The sequence below is a fragment of the Lonchura striata genome, chromosome 5 (assembly GCF_050655825.1).
Source record: "Lonchura striata isolate lonStrDom1 chromosome 5, ASM5065582v1, whole genome shotgun sequence".
NCBI classification, from domain to species: domain Eukaryota; kingdom Metazoa; phylum Chordata; class Aves; order Passeriformes; family Estrildidae; genus Lonchura; species Lonchura striata.
The window spans coordinates 38,475,541-38,495,285 of record NC_140707.1 but is presented as its reverse complement, the minus strand read 5'-3'; the positions used below and the strand labels follow the sequence as shown (position 1 = coordinate 38,495,285).

At 40.9% G+C, this 19,745-nt stretch overlaps 1 protein-coding gene across 7 annotated transcripts in view; it reads right to left on the bottom strand.

Moving 5' to 3' along the window:
- Positions 1-1,458: 1,458 nt before the first annotated feature.
- ZFYVE1 (zinc finger FYVE-type containing 1) overlaps positions 1,459-19,745 on the bottom strand; it is a 29,683-nt gene continuing 11,396 nt past the window's right edge. For 4 of the 7 annotated variants that reach the window (XM_085581919.1, XM_085581920.1, XM_021533581.4 and 1 more), the window contains 10 exons: positions 13,863-14,367; positions 11,841-12,055; positions 9,698-9,804; positions 8,782-8,890; positions 8,120-8,217; positions 7,904-8,021; positions 7,394-7,564; positions 6,442-6,622; positions 5,835-5,948; positions 3,077-4,750 (listed from right to left, as the gene is read on the bottom strand). In XM_085581919.1, the coding sequence (XP_085438045.1) occupies positions 4,518-4,750; positions 5,835-5,948; positions 6,442-6,622; positions 7,394-7,564; positions 7,904-8,021; positions 8,120-8,217; positions 8,782-8,890; positions 9,698-9,804; positions 11,841-12,055; positions 13,863-14,367 (1,851 nt within the window). In that variant the 3' untranslated portion in view covers positions 3,077-4,517. Of the gene's footprint in view, positions 2,993-3,076; positions 5,646-5,834; positions 5,949-6,441; positions 6,623-7,393; positions 7,565-7,903; positions 8,022-8,119; positions 8,218-8,781; positions 8,891-9,697; positions 9,805-11,840; positions 12,056-13,862; positions 14,368-19,745 lie in introns of those variants that run through there. The other 3 variants (XR_014956009.1, XM_085581921.1, XM_085581922.1) reach the window with 3 other exon arrangements.

Genomic DNA, 19,745 nt, shown 5'->3' with positions numbered 1-19,745 from the left:
TCTCTAGCATTCTTGAAATGAGAACTATTAGAACTTTTGTAATGCCACAATTAAAACATCTCCTACATAAGGACTTCCACATATATGCATATCTATATCTCACTGGAATATTTTTTTTTTTGCTTGAGTTATATCCAACAAAGTTAAAAAGCTGAATGCATTTTAATTTTGGCTTGAAATAACTAAGTAGTGGCCATTCTATTTTAGCTTTGTCTTTGTCACATTATACTGTTGATTTTGAAAGCCCTCACAGCAAATTTTTATTTATTTTGGCATTTACATTATTTTATTGTTGATGTACCTGCACTACAAACAAATACATTTTATCACATAATATATGTATTGTTACTGAAAAAAATATATATGTCAACATTGCTTTGCCATGAAAAAGTGTCCAACTAAAGCAGGGGATGGGGATGAAACCTGGATGACAAAAAGCAGACAGTTCTATCATTTGTCCATATCACTCTGTTCTCAAATTACTGGCAGGCAAAGACATATCTGTTGGTGCCAAATTATATTACAGGCATCAGCAATAATTAAATGCAAGGACAATGCCACAATACATGCCATTATAGTGACTGACAGTGGCAGATGACAAACGAAACACAAAAATTATGAGAGGCTGCCAAAATTGAATTATATTAGTATTTAAACTTAATTAGGCTGGTTATGCTGAAAGCAAAAATGTGAACAACAAAGTCTCTAGAACCAGGTGGGGAATCCAGAGTCCTGCAACATTAAATCCCAGGCTCCCAAAGCAACAGGGGCATTTGTGAATCTCTCAGCACAGTCATAGCAGACACCTGGTATAAATGCAAGGCAGATCTATCTTAAGGATGGTGTTTATTTCCACAAACTCTTGTTGACATCAAAAGCTAGCAAGGGTTGTCTTGTTTTCCAGAACACAACCAAAGGTCCAATTCTGAAGGGACACAGACATGGAATGTACAGGATATCTTGTCCAACTTGAGCCTGTGCAACTTCACCTGCAAGGCACTGGGCAGGAGGATCAAAGAACAGGAAAACCAGTGCAGGGGGTGAAACTGGGAGACAGCAGGGAATGAAGGACAAAGCAGTTTTTCTTGTGCAAGTAACTCCACCTTAGAGCCTATTCCTATCCTGACAACAGCTACACGTTGTAGCCATGCTGTTCCACCATCTGTCCCCTGGCTGCAAGTCTCAGGTGCAACATGCACCTGGCACACATTTAAGCCAAGAATGGCCTACAGGGTTTGGATAGGGAGTCTAAGTAAAAGTGCTGACATCTATATGAAGCTTACATATATCTGCTTCACTAAATTACAGGGAAACCCACATCATCTATTTGAAGATGAATCTTCATGCTGAATTGCCGTATGTACCCATAGTGGAAATAAAGCCATCAAAACAGAGCAATCAGCAATTCTAGGCTCGTTTTGTGATGCTTTGGATAAGGAATTCACATATCTTTGCACATTGGCTAGTTCATATGATTGTTATTTTACTTAATGTTTTCCATAGCATTTACTAATTGGAAGAGGTGCAGATGCTGCTCTATCTTTCCATAATCAATCTGACATAATTTTTCTGGCAAGAGATTTACATCAGTCAACTTCAATCTAACTCAGAACAGGCTTTTATCGTGTCACATATCCTACCAAGTAAGTGTGGCAATTTTAACTGCTAAAATATTAACATCACAGTGAACTTCAGTTAACCCAAAGGACACATTATCATCTTGACCGACTACAACTTCATGGTAATTTCTCTTCAGTGTAATGCACAAAGTGATGATCTTCTAAAAATTTCCTAGTCTCCTTCTATCTTTGCCCTTGTCAATACAGAAGACTTTTTCACACAGGAGTTGCATTACTGTCAGACCTGCCTCATGGCACCATTATGACACTCACAGTCTGTGCTCTTGCATAGCTCCAGCAATGTTGGTGTGAACATTTGACGGGTTCTCCAAAAACTCACTCTTGGTAGGTGCTACCTACCAAGCATCTCTCCTAATAGTTCAGGAAGAGAACTCTCACAGGTTTCTATTGGCAGTCCAACCCTAAACACAACATGCTCTCATGATTCTTTTTGGGATTTTTTTTTTCCCCTCAGGATTTCCATTTCCTTCATGTTTTCTGTAGGGCTTTCTGTCCACAGACATCTCTTAAGGCTCTTTTGTTTATTGAATATTAATGTGTTAACACTGAATAGCATTGGGTTCTGCTAACATCTATCCCCTTTCAATAGCTAAGCCATTTAATAATCATATTCTATACTGTGTACTCACAGCACCAAATAGTACCAGAAAAAAAAAGCTCTACGCTGTACAGGAAACAGCAGGAAACTTAAACCTTAGGTCTTTTTTTTTTTTTTTTCATTTTGGAAAACAAAGATCCCAAATGCACTTCTCAGCATTTTCCAGAAAGAGTTACACAAGTCTGCTGCAGTTCAAGCACCACATAAGACTTTGCTTTGTAGAGAAACATCATAGAAGATTCAGGTCCAGGATAATCTATCAAGAAGATGGAGTCTTATACTCACAGGTTGCTAAGTTACTAAGACCATATATATATTAAAAATGTTCAGACAACATTTTCCTTTTGATTGAGTAGTAGTTCTTGCATTGACAAGGAAAAAAAGTCAGACAAGTTGTTGAAACAGATGCCAAAGATTTTATACAAGGAATGTCATGGCTGCTTTCTCTTTGTGCATTAACATGGTAGTAAAGCTACATGCATAAACAGCACATAGGGCACAGCCTACAAACCAAGAACACATTGCTCACCCATTAAAAAAATAAAGAACACTTTGAAGCATAGAATTATGCTAGATGTACAGAATGTCTTTTAAGAGAGGATTTCTACCTACTCATGCCCTTACTTGGACAACAGTCAGTTTATGGCAGACTTTTGCTTACAAAAACATAAGACAGTCCGCAGTAAACTTGGCCAGTACCGAAGGTGTCCTGGAACATCTTCTAAGTCTACTTCCTTGTGTAGGCTGGATGTAGCTGTGAAGGGACAAACACTTTGTGAGCATGGTCTTTCAGAGACAAAGTGAGAACCGCTTGTTACAAGGAAAGTCAGTACACGTGTTCAGAAGATAAAGTTCTTTATAGGAGTTAATTTAATAATACAGTCTTAAAACAGGGCGTTGGGCATCTCATCACACAAGAGCACATTTAATAAGCTGGGGGAAAAATATCACAGTTGCAGGACACTGCATTAAACTCCAGCCACTCCAAGAGGAGGCAACTCCCATGTAGTCAAAGAATTTTTGTCTATGTAAGCCAAGAAGGGAGAATTATAGGCAGTTTAATCCACAATAGTCTCATACTTCTTATAAGTGGAACCACAAATCCACAGTACATGACAGTGTAAGTTAGGTTAAGTGGTGCTTTTCATAATAAAATCTGTGAATTCATTGCAGTCCTTCCAAAAAAGGATGAAGTCCAGTGAGTGCCAGTTGCTAGGAGCAAAGAAGAAAGGTTCCCATTTTCCAGGCTGATTTGTAAGTTCATACTATTAGAAGAAAGTAAGTCAAATCTGTGCAGTTTCTATGCAACCATATTTCAGGACACAGAGGCTTCAGAGACTATAGAATCTCTTGAAAAGTGGGGGAAAAGGAAAGTCATCACAGCCCAAACAACTCAAACTTTGTATCTCAGAATTGCCTACAAAACTTGTTCTCTTCTTCTGCTCTAGACAAAACTTCTAACTGCAATGATCTTGCAGAGAAACTTGAAGAAAACCTGAGTACATGAAAAAACATTGTCAGGGAGAGAAAAACCCTGCTACCTTTTGATCTGGTAATGAAGTTGAAATGGCAAGATCAGAATCCTTTGCCTCCTGCCACAGGATTTGCTTTACCTTTCAAAGATCTACCGGTCTCTGCCAGGGAGTCTGTGTTAACTTGATACCTCTTGCACTGCAAGACCATTGCTCATATCGCAGTTCAAACAAACTTGTTAATAAATCTAAACCAATCTTCCATGGCCAGAAGGGCAGCACCTCTAGATGCAGAGTTGGTTGAACTACCAGGTATAGTTCATACATCAACACTGGAGATTCCTGGCAGCACAGAGTCCAAACCTTCCTCACAAGACATCACGATCAGCAAGACATTCCAAAAGAAGAATTAGAAGGCCATAATTCTGATCCAATACAGTAAGGAACACCACCATCCATCATTTGAACTAGGAATACTCAAAGCTTCATTTTCAACCATATACTTAATATACTAAATTATACATAGTTGAGATATATATATATGTTTCAATTGGAATACAGTGGATTTTGGGTTGCTCATTTACAAGGGAGCTCCCTCCCTTTTCCAGTTAATTTGAAATTAAAACCTAGAGGCTGAATATAAGCTCATTCCTAGCGTTCCAAGATGGATATAACACAAGAGGAGGCCAGAAACTGGAAACATGCACTCTGGCTGCAACAGGTTAGAAGGTGAAAGGGAGACCAGATATTTTCATTTGTAACCCTGAGAACATAAGGAATTGCAAAGAACTGGAGAGCAGCCTGGGGTTAAAGGTCACCAGGCTTTTTATTGCAGTTAAAGCAAACTCGGACTGGGTGATCCCATCCGCGAGAGGGAACCGCTCTGCGGTCGTGTGAGCACTCGTCACAGAATCCCTGGCCACAGGCCCGGCAGTGGTGTTTGGAGAGTTTGATACTGAATTCCTTCCGGCAATTGTGGCAGTGCAGGATTTCATGATCTGGTACCCAGTATGCAGGTCGGGCAGCATCTTTTACCAGACCTAGGGAGGAAGTGAGGTGGGGGGATGAGAAAGAGGGAGAACAAAATAATCCATGAACATGAGCGTATCAAGAATGTACTCCAGTGGAGGCACTCACACACTGCAAGTCATACCACTGCCATAAAGGGGGACGTGACCTACTGACAGAATCCTTCAGTGCAATGAGTAGCTATTTAGGGCATTCTACAAATCTCACACATTCTCCCTCTCTTCAAAGAGTAAACTGCCTCTTTTAATAGTGGCACCTTGCCTTACTCAGACTCTTCCAGAGGTTAAGACACTTGCTTTTCCATACCTTCAGTTTCAGCTATGGCCAAAAAAAACACAGAGTCGCCAAACCAAATATTCAGAAATGCATTTACTGTCTGACCTGAGAAAGGGATTTATTTGCCCTTCATTGAGTCAGAGAGCAAACAACCACAAAGGTGAAGGCCAGACATGCTGTAGGCAAAGCAGCTGAACAATGATCTGTGTAATGAATAGGAAGTCAGATACAACAGCAGAAGATTCAAATGTGAAATGTTTGCTGACATACCTAAACTGCCACACAGCACATGAAGGAGCAGCAGAGGTTCCCTGCACTAAACTCGTTATGAAATATCAGACTACTAATTACTTCCTCATTATTACCAACCTGGACAGCTTCAAATTCTCAGCCATACCCTCAGAAGTACCAAGTACCAGCAGTATCCATGAACACACTTAAAAGGCACTCAGTATCTTTGAAAAAAAACCAAACCTGATAAAATGCTTCCTAATGGGCCAATCTTTAGGGAACTTCAAATGGCAGGTCACTGCAGTGAATCCATCAGGGAAGCATGAGTTACTCACAGCTTGGTGCACAGTTTTGCATAATAGGGTGAAAAGAGAAAGTGTGATCTGCAGAAACAACATGCTGTAAACCAAGAGGAAACATCAAGCAGAAGAGGTCCAGAGGGCTGTAAAAATCTCAACCAACAGTGGTATCATAGCAGAGGTGCCAGCCTGTCACAAAAACTCTTGAAGTTTAATAGCAAGTTTTGTTCTTTGAAAACAGAAACGCCTTTAGACAAAAAAACCCCCATCAGAATAGAATAGAACTCACCTAAGGGAATGTCCATGGCTGTCACCACTGCTCCAAGCGTGTTTTGCACAGCTTCCCCCACCTTCCTGGCAATAAGTGTCCCTCCTTCCTCATCTGAGGGCAGTTCAGCCACATCTGCATAACACAAGAGTGAAGGGCTCAACACCCAAGTCCACCACCCTTTCGGCCAAGTTTCAGTTAATTTACATTAACAAATCCAGCAGCAAAACCAAAAGGCAGAACTGGAATCTCTCCTCAGCCTTTATGTTCCCCACCCACAATCTTGGATTGCAGAGTGTTCATTTTAGCAATAATGAACAAAATATACAGTCTGCTGTAACATAAGCACCCTGCTCTAATGCTAGCACCAGACCATTAGCAATTGCTAGGAAAATAAATGTAAAGATACAATTAGAAAATAATTTTGTCAGCAGTTCAGGTGTCTGGTAGGGTCATCTTCCTTCCAAAACATATTGAGATCTTCAGTTTCCTTATCAAACACTGTTTGGAAAGCCAGTGTGAACAACACTGTCTACATCCACAGAAAATGCTTGTGATCCAGAAATTAGGGACAAAGACTTCAGGCTAGTGCCCAGGGATAGCTCTGTCACAATCAACTCAAGATTACCTAACTGGATGCCCCTGTTGTCATAGCAGTTGTCACACACGCGCACTGGTGCTGGTCCCCAGCCCCGCTCAGGCACTGGACGGGTCTTGGAAGAACAGCCATCACAAAAGCCCTCTCCACAGGCCCGGCAGTGATGCTTTGTGTCGTTATCTTTGAAAGGTGTGTTGCACTTCTTACAACTCTAATCAGAACAACACAGAAGGAAGAACTGTTAATTTGATTGTCCTAAAGTGAAAAATAGAGAGCAGAGGCCCAGGATGGCAAGTTTCAGACTGAAATTGTGAAAAATACAGTTACACACAAGACTTGGGTGCTATCAGCCCCATAACTTTACCCTAGAGAAGTGATTTAGAACAGTAGGTATACATTGGTTAAGCCAATATATTGCTATGATTCCTTCAGTCACAATCACAAATAAACACAGCCATATCATGCAGGGCTGAATGATGGATATTCAACCTTTGTGTGGAGTAAGAATTCAGAAGGCAGTTTTCAATGAAGAAGAATCTGTTTCCAGCAAGATACAGGGAATCCTTTCCTAGTTGAACTGTTTGGGTCAGCTTTTTGCATCTGGTATGAAACCAGAATTTAATCTATAAAAATAGTACAATCAACTGCAGTGGCCAGATTCATGGTGTTGATTATTTGCTTTGAAAAACAAGTTCATGCAAGCCAAGATTTTCTGTAATATTGCTAGGATAATAGCTCACAAAGAGCAAGCAGAAACAGTCTCTTTATCAGGGCTGGGCCAAGTCTCTGTTCATAATTTCTCTGGCTAAGTCAAGAATAGGAAGAGGAGACAGCACTTCAGTTTTCTCAAAGTTGTAGGAGTAGGGATTGCTGCAGTAAAAGAAAGAAGCATTTAGAATCTGCAAAGTACTTTATTACTTAAAGAGTAAGGAAAAGGGGTTTTAGCTAGGCAAAGCCTTTCTCTCCAACAGCTGCTATTTACCAGAATCTGAGAGTTGGGTCTCCAGTAAGCTGGGGCAATCTGATCTGTCAACCAGGAGGTCACAGCTTTTGTGGGTCCCAGGCTAAGTTCAGATACTGATTGAGCCATGAAATTCATGCCATCCAACAAACGCTGGGCTGCATTGTTGTTGTCTTTCAGAAATCCATCAGTCTGGAATGAAACAGATTATTTGAGAATAAAAACAGGGAAACTTTTTTTTTTTTAGATTCAGATGGCTGTGCAACCCATTATTCCTGATAAACTGGAAGGCAAGCTCAAGTAAAAGATTCACCAGCCTTGCTTTGAAGACAGAAGTAGGCTGGCAACTTAGTCATTTCAAGATAGTCAAAAGATGCTTGAAAGCCCTTGTAAAGTCTCTTTTGAACAGTAGGGACCAGCTTAATGAAAGGCAATCTATTTTCTTATTTTCTCCATCAACATCCAAAAGAATCAAATTAGCATGTGCATGGCTGCACACATACACAAAAACTATCCAGCAACCAAACTTACCCCTGGCCAGACATGCTCAATTTCTGTCCTCACTACAGTGTTCACAGGGTCTTGGTTGCCAAACCAGTACTGCCGGCTGCGATACACCACCCCACAGTTGGGGCACTCGATCACGTACCTGCACAGGAGGAGGACAGGTCACCTCTCTGGCAAGTCCCATGCAGCAGGCAGCACAGAGACCACAGAGAGCAGAGAGATCCCAGCTGCAGTACTCACCCTGACCAGGCATACTTGGCAAGGCCCAGCCAAGGGGAATCCGTGGAAGCAGAGGTTTTTGGCACCACGCTGACCTCCATCCCTCGTTCGTAACAGGCCTACAACATAAAGGATCAATTAAAACTATATTATTGGAAATCTAAATCTACATCTGGCTGCTGCTTGGCTATGTGAAGTATAAAATTAGCATACAGAGGTCCACAGCAAAGGAGCACTCATCAGAACTCATTTAAAAACAAAGCAAAACCAAACCCACTATCAATAATCACATCAGGGAAGTATTTCTATATCAACAAAGACCATGATGGTATCAAAAAATTTTCCTGTCTCCTGCACAGATCCTTCAGAAAAATTGGCTAATACCAGGCACTGGGTATAAGCAAATAAGAGTAACTATGTCAAATATATAAAAGGTCAACATCACCCAGGTTAAGAGCAGCCAGCTTCAAAATTTAGCTAGAAAATGACAGCACACAGATGTAATGAACTCGCCAAGCAAACATGCAAGTCAAATAAGGATCAATTTTTCTTGTCAAGTCTATGAGCACCTCTGACATTAAAAATAAAAAAAAGGAAGAAAACAGGCACATGCCTGTGATAGTCCTCATTTACTTGGTCATCCTTTCCTTTTTCATTCTTCAGACCTTGTCCTTGTATCTCACCTTACAAGTGTAGACTCTGTTATCATACTGGTGAGAATATCTGCATCGACTTTTGGATTCATGAGGGACTCCTTCCTTTGTGTGGTTCATGCTCTTCTTACAGCCACACCTGAGTATGCAAGAGCAACCCATGAGTTGTTGATCTTAGACACAGGACAGATGTCACCAAGATGTCATTTTTACTGCTATCTTACATTTTTATAGATGTTGTACCCTCAAACCATTTTCACAACTGTACATACAGCAATGACATAATTTATTATTGAAAGGCAGGCTCTTCAGAAGGAGTTGTAGCAACTCTTTCCCATACAAAGCAGCACCACACAACAATTCACTGCAGAAAATGCTCAGCATCAGAAAAGAAGCATAACCAGCCACAACATTGTGCTGCTATACAGCTCCGAGACTCAGAGCACTGACTGCCATCTACTGCCCTTCCAGGCTCAATCTTGGGGCTCTTTCCAGAGAGCTACAAGCCAAGATCTAATGAAATATGGAGTTCCACTTAGACCTAGTCTCTGAATACAGCCCCACTCCATGGTGTATGCTTTAGGATTGTTAATACTGTTTAGGCAGTAAAAATGTCAGGAAAAAAACATAAGAAATTTCAGGGGATTTATTTAGATACTCCTTTCTTCCTTTCTTCCTGCTTGCATTTGGGAAAAGATATGGGTAGCACAGGTTTGTAGTCATGCACAAAAACAGTGGGCCAAAACCATGCATCCAGCTGGGATGTGGCAATAGTGGTTGTCCAGTTCATACAGGAGTTGAATTTCAAGCTAATTTTGCATGGAAGTTCTAGCTGAGGATAGATGATGTCAGGTGCCAAGACATCACAGAAACTTTACATTCTGTGGCTGCAGGTGGGGGCAGCACTATCCTCTAAGAAGATGGAAAGCATTTCTCATCTACTTACCCACAGCTGAGGCACACAGAGGAGCATGTGAAATATTCATCCGGAAAGAAAGAGCTGTGAGCCATCTGGTCATCAGGGATTTCCCCACTGAACCGGTCACTTAGAGCCTGTCAAACAAAAAAGAATGAACTGGAAAGGGATTAAGGGCAATGAAGACATTTTGCAAGAAAAAGCATGGATTCCTCTACTGGAGGGGAGGCAGAGAGTGTACACAGCTAACAAATGTGTCTTAGTAGCCTGGAAAACAAAACAAGGATTGGAAATGACCCAAGAAGGCAATCTTGCGCTTGTATGGAAGTGACTTGAATACTTGTAAGATGCTCTTTTTCTTTGCTCTGCTCTCCTCTCCTCCCATCCCTAGTTTGAATTTTGTAGTAGAAATGGGTAGTAGAAAATTGCATCCACCTCTGTGCATCAAATCCATGCTCAAAATAGCAGGGTTCTTGCTAAATGGGCTTTGCATTCTGGAAATCTCTGAAAATAAACTCATAGGATCATTTCTCATAGTTCATGAGAACACATTTTTTGCCTTTTGGCTCAGAAAGTGCTGCCCTGAGCTTTCCTCCGGCCACTTGAACAATTATTCTTCTCTGGCAAAATGGCAAAATTCAAAGGCATTTGTACCCTTTCCTAGGAATATCCATTCTCGGATTAAATCAGTCCTTAGTCTTGGCACACTTAACTTTTTCAGTTCTTTTAGGTGTTATGTTTAGGAAAAAAAAAAAAAAACACCGGAACAAAGCAAATGGTTACAGATTTTCTTGATGGAGATCTCTGAAGGCATGAGATCTAGCTGAAACTCTTCCTACAACTGAGGTTTATATAGTGGCTGCCTGCCTTTCACTTCCTCCCCTCCCCTCACAGAGCTGGGGTAGGTGGAGTGGGTGCATCTTTGCTGTCTAACAAGGGTTGATTGCATAAACACACAGACTTGTGTGTACCTCTCTCACCACAGCTTCCCTCAGATAAGTTCTCTATATAAACGTTTTATTTCACATAATTCCAAGGACATTTATTTGCATTCTCTTTTAAGCTTGACTGATACTGTTACTTTTGAATGAACTCAAAATTTAGAGGAAAAGTTAGAGGAAGCGGACAGAAATCTAGCAAGTCTTGTGTCCTCAGCAAGTGAAGCAAAAGAAGTTAATTTGTAGTTGGTAGTGATTTGAACACTTTACTGGTCATGAATTTAAGTACACCAGCAGCTATATGTGAAACCAGGCTACTTGATTATTGCAATAACATCCTAGAAGCTAAACTAAAATTAATGATTCCAATTGGTTTTTCCCCTGCTGCCTGTCTGCTCCCAAATGCAAAGAACTGAGTTCATGCCACCCTGACACTTCCCTCTGTGCTTCAGCTACCACTGGCGCAGAGCAGCCAGAATTATCTGTTCCAACAGCTGTGACAAACACCAGAAAAGACTGCTAACACTACCTCCTTCTGCAGATATGCCCCAGCTCTGCCTGCCCCTCCCCAGTGACAGCTATGCTCTTCAGGCCAAAGAAAATACAATGTTAATCAGGCAGTGGTATGTGGAAACTTGTACGAAAGACTGCAAATTTAAAGACACAAAAATCCCTGTGACATTCTAGCAAAGGGAAGCATCTACTTGCTCTAAAGTAATACATCGTTTGGCTTGACCCATCCTGTTCCCTAGCTACCAGCACAACTCCTTCCTCCTTCTTTTTGCCTCCTAGCCCTTGGGTTATACTAGTCAGTGCTAGGTTTTGCCAACTATTAACTCTCTCCAAGTCTCTTGCATTTCCTCCTTTTGTGCTGAGGCAAACTTTAGGAATTTTATAAAAAAAAAACCTTCTAAGATCTCTCTCTGTCAATCACTGCCATTAAGTGCTTGTCACTCACAGCATCAGTTATTTTTTTCTTCCCAGCTCTGGTTTAGGATCTTGCTCAGTTTGGCTCTTTAATTTTTCTCCCATGGCCTTTATTGAAATATTTGTTTTGAAGCAAAAAAACCAAAACTATTCAGCCTCCCTGGCTGTTAGACAAAATTATCATTCTCATGGAAGATTTGCATGCAAGTCTGCATCACTGTTTCAGGTGGTCTGCCTTTATGAGCCACAGCTAAGTTAATAGCAACAGTGGTACAAATAAACACTGTGACAAACTCCTCTTCACTTACTTTTAGTGCTTTGTAGATAACCCCGGGCTGTCTGGGTGACCGAGTAGTATTGTTCTCCAGCTGCTGCTCCACAGCTCGCCTAAGCCCAGAGAAATCTGTTGGAGGATTGTATGTCCTTGTTCCCTTGTAGTGAATTGAGCTGAAAGCCTCAGGAAAACAGCTTAGCTTCCGAAACCGATCCTGAATGAGCTTCTCAGGAACCTCAGAAGGATGATCTATATATGAGAGTATCAGCAAGTTCATTTGCAACTGATTGTTTAAAACAATACTTCAATTGCATAGTATTTTCATATGCAATATAGACCTAGTTTTCTTAATTAAATCTTCTAATACATCTGGAATGCAGTTATCATTACATTTTAAAACAAGGAAGACTTCCCAAAAGCAGTCTCTGTTTTGTGATACACTGCTTTAAAGCTGTCTTTTCTAAGACCAAGTTTCTAAGGTAAAACCAGACACATCTAGATTTTGAAACACAGATATCCAGATTAAGGAGCAAGTTAGGACATAATACAGGGAAACACAATGTCAGCACATTTTTTAGTTCTGCTCACCAGGCCATAACTTGGTATAGCTATTCCTAGCACCTGATAAGTGGAGGACATGAACCTTACATGGGCTGTCTGTGCTCCATGCCAACTCTGTAGCAAGGGAGACCAAGCCTTTATCAACAATTTGTACATGGCAAAGCACTTCAGAACTGGCCACATCAGTTCAGACTCCACAGAGCCAGCCACATTCTCCTGCCTGCTTCCAAGTACCTGCTGTATATTTCAGAATAAGGCAGGCCCCATCTTCCCTGTCCTAAAACTACATAAACACACTTACTTCAATTATCCATTAAGACAGATGGTTACAGCTTTCTGCACATCCATATATGCTAAGAGGTTTCTTTCCTATTCCTACTCTGATCAGAAGTAACCATGAAAATATTTATTTTGTGACCACTTTGCATACAGGTGCAAAGTGTCCTCATGGGTCACTAAAGGCTGAACTGATGAAACAGCAAATGTCAACAACTTCATGAAAGGCTGAATTGCTAATCCGCAAATTGGTATATAAGGAAAGATCTGCCTTATAGGTAAGTTAAAAGTTGTTTAGGAGTTACTCCAATAATAACCAGAAAGAACGTCAAGTTCTTCTACTAGTTTAAAACCTCACTGTTTAGAAAAGGCAAAAAGAGAATGTGGGTCAGCCAGGACTGCTGAGGTATTTATTACACAAGACACAGCTCCTAGATGTTCACAAACAGTGGGACTCAGCCACTATTGCCGGTGGGATAGACTCATGTCTGAGAAGTTCATGGAGAACTATCTCCCATGGGAAGGATCCCACACTGGAGCAGGGGAAGGACTCTTCTCCCTGAGCAGCAGCAGGAGCAATGTGTGATGAACTGGCCGTAACTCCATTCCCTGTCTTCCTGCATGGCTGGCAGAGGAGGAGGTCGGGCTGGGAAGGAGGGAGGGATGAAGGAAACCTGGTTTTAAGATTTATTTTACTTCTCATTACCCTGATCTGATTTTGTCAGTAATAAATTCAATTAATATCCCCAAGTCAAGTCAGTTTTCCCCATTATTGTATTTGATGAGTTATATCTCCCAGACCTTATCTCAGCTGATGAACTTTTCATTATATTTTCTCTCTCCTGTCCACTTGTGAAGGGGAGTGATAGAGCAGCTTTGGTGGGTGCCCAGCATCCAGCTAGGGTCAACTCACCACATCAGTTTTCCCCTTCATCTGTTGTATCACCCATACACATAAATTTGTATGATGACCCCCTCCTATGGCTAGCAGAATTTGTTACTATTCAGTGCCGATGTTCACTTGGCTAAGAGGATTATTCTAGCTGATTTGGAAGAGGGGATGCTCTTCTAGTTCCACAGCCTGGTTCCCAGACTGAAACCAGTGAGAGCAAAACCCAAATCACATTTTTACATGGTAGTAAAGAGTACTGAATATGCAATGCAACCTGATAGTTTACAGACAGTGTTTAGCACGTTGTAATTGGAATTGCCTACTCACCAGAGCCCAGTAGCTTGGTGTACACAGTCTCATGAAAGATGATGACACCTGGACCCAAAGTTGACAGAGGAACATCCAGGCCACAGCGGGCTGTGGTAGCTTTTAGCTCCTTGGTGAAGTGTTTTAAATAAGCCTCCGAGGCATCACCAAGGAATTTGAAGAGGTCGTTGTGGAGCCTGTCAGCACGAGTGCGGTAGATGACAAGGTCAGAGATGGCCAGGACCTTCAGCAGCAGCCGTGTTCTCTGGCTCAGGTTAACAGTAGCCCCCAGGAGGCCCTCTGTATCAATGACCACCACTTTGCGGACAGGGTCATAGGCTGCCCAGACTCCAACTGTGCAAGACTCCTGGGCAGGAGATGTCTTGAAGACTTCCCGGCCATAGAAGAAAGTATGGTTAAGGGTGTGAGACTTCCCATCCCCTGTGTTCCCAAAGATGGACACTACCTTCAGGTGCTGGTCAGGACTGCAGTCCAGTTTCTTAATAAAGTCTTCCTCATTTCTTACCTTCCAAACCAAAAAGAGAAAAATATTATAACTATGCAATTGGAGTAGACAACACTGAAAACACAGCTGGTGTCAGGATTCATAAGATTAAGAAGTGATTACATCCTCTTCAGATTTCATCCTAAGTTTCTGAAGCACCAAGAAGTACAAAACAAAATACTAGAACGCAGTTTTGTAAAATGTACACATTGATGTGATTTATGCTGTTCCATGCTGTTTTGGAATTCATGCCTCACTGTGATTATGTATGTAGTCAACTCTCTAGTACCTCACCCCATTCTCTGAGACAGCCCTTGCAGACAAGGGAGCATAACACTACTTCCAAGTTTGTCACAACAGCTACCTGGAGCATGGCAGACTTTCTCAGTAGCACTGGTGTCTTGGCAAGCATGCAAGTGCAGGCGTGAAAGAGGGGATTGCTTTTACCACTTTAACTTGCCTCATCCACAGAGGTTGAGCACCTGTTTAGGTACAAGAATATCTGCCATGCACTTGTGCTGTATCTATCCACAGCCAGGGGCTCTCAGACACAGACTGTCCTATTCCCACTGCTCTCCAGCTCGTCAATCTTTCTGCTGGAAAGTGGGAGCAGAGAAGCAGCAGCAAAGCTGTGCACTAGAGTCAGGTGCTCAAACTGGCTCTCACAGAAGTGCCACAACTACCTTAATGTTCCCTTTCATAATTTACTGTATTGTACTAAATTAAAAAATAAAACAAAAAAACACATATACAAAACCAAAAAGAAGTGCAGGTAACTTCTCTTTGACTTTACATAGTTTAAGTGTCAAGCATTGTACTGTCTAGGCTAAAAAACAGAGCATTTTCTGTTCAGATACTGGAGCAACAGGAGCAGATAAACAAGCAGTGAAATGGGCTAGGGCTCTGTACAAGAGCCTGCCCTGATCTTGTTGCAGAATAGATCCTTGGCATTCATTGGTTTCATGCTTCATTCATTTGTTTAGCCCTTACTGTTTTGTCTTCCAACAGATTTTATCCATATATTATATGACAGGGAAGAATATGACAAAAAGCACTTTTTAAGAAAGATTAAGTTCACTTTCTTCATCTCAATTCCCTCTTCAAGAACTCCCCACCAACTGAAACGAGCAGGGCTTCCATCCCCTCTCACCTGCCACTTAATTTCTGGAAGCTATTAGCTATTTTCATCCTGTGAGTACAGTTGGAAGATCTCACAATCTATGAACCAGAGAGGTAATGAAGTAATAAATGGTTTCTTTGAACAAGTTTATTCGTAAATCAGCAAATTTGTTTAAGGCTTAGCCAGCCCCATTTGCTTTCATCAAAGCTATCAACAGCACCTAGACTTTGAAGGATAATAAAAATCAGCCAGCACACCAAAAACATAAAAAATAGCCAGTGTGCCAGATTGTGGTTGGAAACAGTGTTCACAAAGAAAATCTGTGGGCTGTGGGCTTGTGGTAGCTTCTCACAGACTCAAACTATTCAAGGCAGCCTCACAGTGTAGAAGAAAACAGGAAACGAGACATCAAAATGCTCTCAAGAGAATCTTTCCTGGTGTCTGTGGGGGAACATCAAGATATACTGAAACTACAGGTGCACAAGAAAGAGTCTGCTTCCTTGGTAGCTGTGATTATTAGCTTATCATCAGGAAGGTAGCTTAGATGATAGATGCAGGTTTCCTTAGTATCTATTAAGATGTCTCTGTGGAAGAAAGGAAGTTCTTGGTTTATGGAATAGCTCCTAAAAACATTAACATATTGGACAATATAAAGATGTTATGTGTATGTAAGCAAAAAGGAATATGATAATGTCTTCTTCAAAAATGTTTTGGTTTTAACTCCCACCTCCCAAATTTCTCATCAAGGTGACAGGTTCTTTTTGCCAGACTCAATAGTTATGCGCTCCCTGGACAACACAAAAAAATATCAGTTTTCAAACAGCTTCTTAAGTAATGGCAGGTTAGCTAATGGCTAAGATCTTTTAGCCAGCACTAGTTATTACTTTGGCAGCAGTTTGGGAGAGTTTGTTGAATGGGCTGAGTTGGTAATGTCAGGAGACACAAAGGACAGTAGGGACAACAGGAATAAGGGTAACTCTGAGATATATTCCCACCATCAAGAGACAGGAGTGAACTCAAAGTTACACTGAATATCAAATCACATACCCAAAGTTATTCCCTCTAACTTATCCCCTTCTAGGCCCTTTACAGACCTCCTTTCAGGACAGAACTTGGGAGTGATTTGAACAAACAAGTTACCCAGGAGCACAAGAATGCACCAAAGTCTAGCTAGTCCAGTTTATTTCTCAAAGGACTTGGTAATGAATGAGGCAGAATTTAAGACATGAAATGAGTAAATGTTTCCTAGCACACTCTACCAGTGCTCAGAAGCCAGGTAACCAAGAACTTCTTGAGCAGTGGTTGCATTTAGATGCTCATGTTTGGTAGGGAAGCAGATCTATCCTCCCTTTTAGAACCTAGTCATAATTTTGGATCCTGTAACATCCTTACAATATATTCCATGTGGGAGGAGAAGGAATAAAACCAAAACAAAATGACCCAAAAGAAGCCTTTCCCTTTGAAGTTGAATACACTTGCACGTCACTGGTGCTCCTTGCTCTTGTGCAATAGTTGACTTTAACCAACGCTGAATACAGGAATGATACTCTCAAAGAACCATCCACAACAACACCCATATCAGTAGTCCAATTTACTTCCCTTCAGCAAGTTCCTTTAAGACACCTAAAGTCAGAGTGGGTATAGTGTCAAAGCACTAATCTCCACTTCGTTTTGCTTCTCAACTCTAAAACAAATTGGTATGGTACCACCTTCTGTTGTATGTGCAAAGGGCTCATGTTTCCAAAACTGTATCCACTTCCATGTTGCCCAAGAGCTCCAGATCTCTGAGATTCACAGCAGAGGGTAAATATGAAACCTTCCTTACACTGCACACCAAAGAAAATTAAGGATGAAAACTGTATGTCTAAACCAAGACAGGAGTAATATCTCTTCAGCCCCTTCTTGATTTTGCCATTTCTAGTATCAGAAACTCATTTACATTTTTGTTATAGCCCTTAAGAGATGCTCTTCTAAAAAGAACAGCTTTTACAGAATCACATGTTAGAGTCCTGGTTAGCTTTCTTTTATAGTTTTAACTACATTGCTTTTGGCAGCTGTCATCCAGCTCCCCATGCAGTCCCTTCACCCAAGTTCACCTGAAATGGAGGTGAAGGTCTTAAATGGGACAAAACAGAGAACTTGACAGCTAAAGTCCTCTATAAAGAGAGCACAAAAACTCATAGCATGCTGCAATGGAGCACATTTAGAACTGTGCTCTTTATCACCTATACTTAGAAATCCATTGTACCTAATATAACAAGTTTTCTAAATCTGAGCCCTTAGGAAAGTAGAATTGTTTAGAAATGTAACTGCTAAAATAAAACAAGAACTGCCAAACAAGAGAACTCTTCTTAAGAAGTAAGAACTGCTAAAATTACATTCCTGCCTATGAATTTCTTGATAACAATGTTATTAAAACAAAAAAGTGTTAAAAAGCCTAGGAACAAAAATCTATAAAATAGAACACCTCTTCTTCTGCATGACTTTCCATGGAAAATATAATTTATGCCATTACTCAAGTCTTCCATACGTAACTTAAAATCCCTAATCTAATTACACCAATTTGATACAGAAGTGCTTCTAAAAAGAAATTTCCTAGAAGTTTGATGAAAATGGACAACAGAGTAGAAAACAAAGACTACAATAACCTTACTGAGGAAAAAGCATGTCTCATGTCCATCCCCTGCCACCTCCAAGACACAAGCTGAGCAGTCATGCCCAAACATGCTAGCCAGTAAGCATGCTGGCTGGTCCATAACAGCACACATACTGCTTCTTACTCAAAAGACAGAAAATGTGGACAACCACTGGATAATAGGAAGAAGACACCCCAGAAATTAGACTTCATTAATTCTACTGGCCAAAGAGTTGCTTTTTACTAAGTAAATGTTTTACAGTAGCCTGAGAAAGTTTCTGCAAAGGGCTGTGTCAACAGATTAGTTTATAGGATTGTGTATATCATACCAGTAGTTCCAATCTGGTATTCAAAAGTAAGTTATGAATCACTTATCACATATTAATCACTGATCCAGCAAACACTTAAATACATTAATCACAACTGTTCAGTGATCTCCTAGCCTTCAGCCAAGCTGACAGTGGACATCAGTATTTTCAGGTCTGGAGTACTACAGAGCCTCAAGCTCAAACTGAAGGACCTGACACCAGATGCAGGGAGGACAAAATAAAGCAGGGGAAAGACACGCTACAGGGATCTAAGGTTAGATTCCCATCCTTTGATTTTATTCCCCATGTGGATGCAGGTTTGACTCAAGCAGATGAAAGCATTTGTATTAGAGGGACAACCTGAACCTGAAGGGTTTTTTCCTGTTTATTTGTCTTCACTGCAGTACCACCTATGGGTTCTGTTGAGAACTGTTATCAGCCACAGTACATACCCATGGACAATACTGAATATGAATATATTCAGTCCCTGAACCGAATATATTTTTCAGACCAAAATGATCCTGTTCCTTCCCACAGCACTGGCACAGGAATTTAGGTTCAATATTTGCATGAGTTTCAACAGGACTTAGAGGTCCCTGCAATGAAGAGCAGAGGCTGCCCATGTCTATTATTATAGAACTCTGAGAGAGGCAAAGACAGAAGAGTTAAATCCTGCTTAACAACTCTACCCTACAAAGTTTGAAAGAGATCCTATTTCAAACATTTTAAGAAGTGGTGGTAAAAAAGGGGATTGGAGTAATGCAATTTGTCTGGACTCCTCCCTAACCCAAGAGGCAATATTGACTGAAATATTGCTATTACCAGGTAAATTAACCTTGTACACAACAGCTAAGTTATATCAAACTTCTGAAACCAGAAAAAACAATGACCACTAAACTGCCTGTTTGCTGGAAAAGTACTTTTTCAAGGACTGAAAACTAATAAAGACTTTGAGGTGAATAAAACTGCTGCAAAAATAACACTAACATAATAGTATCATCTAACCCCAAAAGAGAACAGTAAACAATGAAGAAGTCATGGTTTTGTATCCTAAATACCCTTCAAGCTCCTGTAGATGTTAATTTGCCCACAGAGCTACCAATTATCACCCGAAAGTCACAGCTCTAGCAGCAGAGACCACATCCATGTGAAGAGACTTGCCCAGAAGACATCAAGACAACCAGCAAGTTCATGCTGTCTTCCTAAATACCCCTAAGAGTAAGTATCTCAGTTCCTTGTGTGGACGCTACTTATACCACTTGTCCTTGTTAAGAGGGGCATTTACAAACTTACTTGTGTAACAGTTGCATTCTTCCTAGAAAACAGTTACTCTGGT